The sequence below is a fragment of the Trachymyrmex cornetzi genome, unplaced genomic scaffold, assembly GCF_001594075.2.
Source record: "Trachymyrmex cornetzi isolate Tcor2-1 unplaced genomic scaffold, Tcor1.1 scaffold404, whole genome shotgun sequence".
Taxonomy (NCBI): domain Eukaryota; kingdom Metazoa; phylum Arthropoda; class Insecta; order Hymenoptera; family Formicidae; genus Trachymyrmex; species Trachymyrmex cornetzi.
In genome coordinates this window covers 81,680-87,513 of record NW_017298789.1, presented here as the reverse complement: position 1 = coordinate 87,513, position 5,834 = coordinate 81,680, and the positions used below count along the sequence as shown (strand labels likewise).

The window sequence follows — 5,834 nt, the reverse complement described above, 5'->3', positions numbered from 1 at the left end:
AATTAGAAATCTGTTGGTCAAAAAAATTAGGAGAAGGAAAATTATTCTGAAATCTGTTGAGAATTGAGATAGAATTGTTTCTGACGAAATTGACAATATTCTTGGGTCGACCAATAATATTATTCTCAATTTGTTTAATAAACTCAATCAACGTTTTTTCTTTGTTATTCTTATTGATTGGAAGCCCAAATTTCTCACCAAGTTGTAGTAGATATTTAACTTCAAGAGGAATGTCAATGCTGCTCAAATTAACAAACCATTTTTCATGTAATGTATCTAGAGAAGGTGCATCACTGAATATTTCAGGATTAAATTTTTATAATTTTTTTATATTTTCGTCTTTTAATACATGATTTTTAAGTATAATAATTAGTAAAATAGTAAAAAAAACGTGTGCAATATAGAATTGGTATAATAATTAAAATTATTAAGGGCATCCTAAAGTGAAGCCCGAACTCCGACGAAATTACCAGAGAGGTCGCTATTCTTCCAGCGCACCGATATATCTTTATATACTACCACAGAAATATCTCACGCAAACTATCATACACGTAGTCGCACGTTCGTATTAATTTTATACGCACGTTCGTATAACAAATTCATCGCAATAAAGCATCTAAGTCTAATTCTAAGAATTCGATGTTATTTGTTCGTGCAAACACGTGTCTATATATATATATATGGATTACTATTTCGTAAGTACAGGTTGCAAAACTTTCGCATCAAACAAATGTTGTCATGACTTGACAGCTTGAGACGCCATGTTACACTAACAAGGGAACGAGCAATGTATTTTTCCTCTATAGCTCTGAATTTTTGTCAGTAGGTTGAGCATCGAAAAAAAATCGACACGTATTTTGCTCAGTTACTCAATAGTTTACGAGACATTAAGTTATGAAACTAGTCGGATACTCTCAAAACTCTAGATCGCCGGTAATAAAATCTCAGTAGTCTCAATGATAATCTTTTTTACTTTTTTTACACTTTTTAAAATTTTATCTATATAAAAAATACGTCTTCACATCATGTTTAATCAGAAAAACACAAAGAATTAATTTTAAAAAACTTTTCATCCAAAAACAACTTATATATTAATTCTGTTAATGTGTTACTTATTTCTAATGTTTCTAAATTTTTCTAAAATGTTTATAAATATTTTTAAACTTTCTAAACGCTTATTATAAAGCATCTAAAAGGCATAAATAAGCCCTCTGTACTACCGATTAATCATAATTTTTGTATAACAATTTTTTTCCTCTTTTACGTATTCGAAAATCCTTTTCCAGGATTAAAGTATACTCATTAATACGTGTCTGTGAAGTAGAGTTTATGCTAAGAATGACAAAAATTTTTTCTTGAGATTTCAATTTCAAAATTTTTTCTCGTTCTCGGAATAAATTCCACCTCACAGACACGTATTAATGTATATACTTTATTCCTGAAAAAGAATTTTCGAATCTGTAAAAGAGGAAAAAAGTAAATCCTTGCAAAGCACGTAATTTCGTTTTTGGAGAAATATTTTTTTCTACGCTTATCTTAATTCCACAAACTCAGTATTATTCGTTCAAGTAATTTGAATCCCGCCTCACGCTTATTTTCACTCTACAAGCTGTAAAACTTTTAAATCAAGCAAATGTTAACCTCTGGTGACAGTTGTACGTGTCAGAAAAAATAAATTATTGTGTTTTCCGGGACTTTTTTTATGCATTTTTTAATTCTGTAAAAAAATTTTACGATCCGTGAAACCAATTCGGAGATTTCTCCTAAAACGTAATTATGATAAAATAGGATGACTTTAGGATCCTCTTAAGAATGTAGTCCGATCAATTTTATAGCTTAATATTTCTTAAACTATCCCACACAGCACAAAGCTCCGTTTAACTCCCGTATTCATAGTCCTTCCCATGATAAAAATACAAGGGTATGCTCATCAATTGTCTAAAACTCGTTCAGCTTGCGCATGTCCTTGCCTACGTCATATTCGGGTACGCGTTGATTGGTCGGTTCTGATTCGGGTGCAATCGGTGGTTATCGGTCGTAATTTATCATGGTGTCCATGGCGTAGTGCACGTTGTCATCGGTAGAAGTTAATGTTAAAAATATTTTCACGATGCCCTGCATAGTGAAAGGATGCGGCAATTATATGAAAAAAACAAAAAAAACTGAGGGAAGTAAAATTAAATATTTTACCTTTTATATTTTACCTTTTTTTTGTCTTTTTATCATGGTCCTTCCTTGAGAAATGAGGATTCCTTGTTCCTCATTCCACGTTTCATAAACTTTCCTTGACCAAACAAAGATCCTTGTTGACTGCCTTATCTCAAGGAAAGTCGCGAGCTTCCTTGAGGTGGAAATCACAGTCTTATTAGCAGAAGACGCGGTAACATAACCTACTTATATACAAAATCAATTTTGTAGGAGAGTATTGTGTATACTGTATAGTACTGACTGTTGCGCTGTATTGAAAAATTAAAATGGATAACGAATTTTTGGATGATTCTGATGATGGATTTGAAAGTGAAAATTATATTCCATGACGTTTACCAAAACGATATATTCGAGACTGCGAAAATCCTATTGAATTTTATGAAGATGTATCTTTTAGAAAACGATATAGATTTGACAAAAGATGTGTAATTAACATTTTATTACCGTTGGTAAATGAACAGTTATTGCGAACCGATAATCGTGGACTGCCGATTTCTCCATTAATGCAGCTTTTAATAACTTTACGATTTTATGCGACTAGTAGCTTTCAAGTATGTAAACTTTGTTTTTTTTTGCTTGCCAAATATATATCATTTTTAATATATTTGGTGTATTTTTTATTCACAGATCGTTAATGGAGATTTGAGAAAATACAGTCAAGCATCTGTATTGCGTATTGTTGCACGAGTATCAAGAATTTTAGCATCTCACGTCAGTATATACATAAACTTCTCTACAGAGCAATATCAGAGGCAAAATATTAATCGCTTTTATGAGATAGCAAATTTTCCTCGTGTAATTGGATGTATCGATTGCACACATGTACGTATTGTCAATCCTGGAGGAAATAATGGAGAGATATTTCGTAATCGAAAAGGATGGTTTTCATTAAATGTGCAGGTATTATATTCAACTGCCATTTTTAATGTGGAGAAACAGATAGAAATTAGTTTTAAAATCTGTATTATATGTTATAGGTTGTATCTGGACCTCGTAGAGAAATATTGGACATCGTTGTAAGACATCCTGGTTCAGCGCATGATTCTTTAATCTTTGATCGAAGCGGTGTTCGATGTCGTTTCGAATTGGGTCTTCTCAATGGGATTTTACTTGGAGATAGTGGATACCCATGTCGAAAATACTTATTGACTCCTGTTTTGAGACCCAATAACGATGCAGAAGTTAGGTATAATAATGCACATAAGAAGACCAGAGTTACCGTTAAACAATTATTCGGAGAATGGAAACGGCGCTTTCCATGCTTATATTATGGCTTAAGAACAAAACTGAATATATCGGTTGCAATTATCTGTGCTACTGCTGTATTACATAATATACGAGTATGTATCCATCATGATATTCCACCATTAGAGGAAATTGAAGAAGAATATATACAATATGAAGTATTTGAGGCTGCTTTTAATCGAGAAGAAGATGGTATTGGGATTACACATAGAAGAGCTTTTATAATAACACATTTTTCGTAGAACATGTATATGTGTGCTTTGAAAATATTAATATTGTAACTCTTAAAATAAATATAATTTGTATTTTTCTATACAACATACGAGTTCTAATTAAACGTAATAACATGGTTATATAATTTGTGTAACACAATCTTAAAATAACTGAAAATAATTTTTTTCAAACCGTATTAATATTATTAAAACATGTTAATTATGCCAAAGTAACATGCTATACATATACTTAATAGTCTTCATTTAGAAATTAAGAGTACTTAATATCACATTGGAAAATACTGAAAACATATTGTTAAATATTAATGAGTATTTAATATTATATCACATATTTTATGGACATATGAAAGATAAAGTTACGTCTAATTAACTGATATCCTAGTATCACACTTTATTAGCGTTAATTGGACAATATTGAACTATTATAATGCCAATGGAGTGTGATAATATAATTTCCTTTTCTATTATTACAGTTGCAACTGACTAGGATATAACAATATCTACCAAACATAGTCTTTGCTATAAACTTATATGAGTTAAACGATAGAATAACTCTATTACTATGCCTGTAAATATTAGTGTGCCTTTGTATTTAAATAAGCCATTAAAAAATTGGCACAAATAAATAAGAAAGGATATTTTTTTTATTAAGTTAACTTAATAAAAAAAAATCTTTTCTTATTAATTTGTGCCAGTTTTTTATTTATAATAAAATAATAGTCGACATATACATATATACTAAATCACAGGGAGGATCCCGTTTGGACACGGCACGTTTGTGACATCTGGGATAATTATATTAATATTATATCTCAGATTGCTCTTTTACTTTATCTTCAGCCATTGACAGTTTAAGCAATACAACTTTCACTTCTGCATCAGCAACTTTCATCTTCATCGAATGAAGTTCTCGCTGCTGCTCAATTGCATCGCGAAGCTTTATTAATCGTAACTCTTTTTCATCTGTTATGTTGTAAAAATCTTGTTTATTTTTTAATACTGAGTTTTGTTTCCTTTTCATGGTTCTGCCAGCGCCAATTTTGTTCATATTAGACATCGAGTATCGACCTTCAGAATTTTCTTTATCTAAATTTTGTAAATAAACATTTTCCTCATCTGCTACTAATACTGAATCTTTATCCTCCTCGTCATTATTATTAGTGATTAATTGCCTGTTTGAGTTACTCTCGATATTGTCTAAACAAAGATATGTATATAAACAAATTAGATAAGTAACGAACATCAAATCAATTCAAAAAATAAAAATTTTCTGGTTTTATTACATATAATAAATAAATATAAAAATTATATATCTTACACTCATTCTCAAATTGAGCTGTACTGTCAAATGGACATGATATTTCCAAGTCCAAATTGGGAGTTGTAGCATCCATAAAATCCATGACTGGATCAACAGATACTGCTGGTGAAACGCCTCCACCCGTCATAAGACGCTGAACTTTCATTGAAGTATTTAACTTTTTTTTTCTAAAATAACATTTCGTAAATAAATATAATTAACATTTCTGACATAAATGCCAATTATTAAACAAAAACAGAGCCTTAGATATATTATCTAGCATTTTTTGCATAATTTGTGACCCATAGAAATATTTAAAAAATTATTTACGTACTTTTGTTTCATGTTGTCCCAGCATTTTTTCAATTGCTTGCTACTACGAGGTGTACATCCTTGGCTGCATCTTTTTGTAACTCTTTCCCAAGCTTCATTCTTACTTTTCAGATCCGTTACGCCTGTTTTTTTATTTTCTATAACTTTTTCTTCAGATATTGTGCAAGAAGCATCCGTTCCGTTTCAGTATAATGAACACTTTTTGATTCGCATTCCATAATTGCACATTAAAATTATTCTTCTAATGTTATTAAGTAAACTCACGAGAAGCAATAACAGGTCCAAGACAACTGTTATTAATGCACTATAAACGTTTATAGTGCCTTACTGTTATAGGTTATGCTTATTCGCGCTCTTTACAAATAAGTTACATTTTGATCACAAATTATCAAAAGTTCCTAGGGAATAGGCTCCTTCTGCAAGGAGACCTTAAGATATGATTATGAAACAAGGAAGTCTTGATAAAATAAGGATTCCTCCAATAAGGCTCCCTCAGTCCTTGAGATAAGGATCAT

General features: G+C 30.8%; 1 protein-coding gene across 1 annotated transcript; it reads right to left on the bottom strand.

Annotated features, from left to right (window-relative positions):
• Positions 1–4,491: 4,491 nt before the first annotated feature.
• LOC108764258 (uncharacterized) lies at positions 4,492–5,478 on the bottom strand (the record flags this gene model as incomplete). Its single annotated transcript, XM_018512397.1, has 3 exons — positions 4,492–4,883; positions 5,005–5,174; positions 5,321–5,478. Coding segments are annotated over 3 exons (720 nt in total), but the record flags the coding sequence as incomplete, so codon positions are not given.
• Between the last annotated feature and the right edge of the window lie 356 nt (positions 5,479–5,834).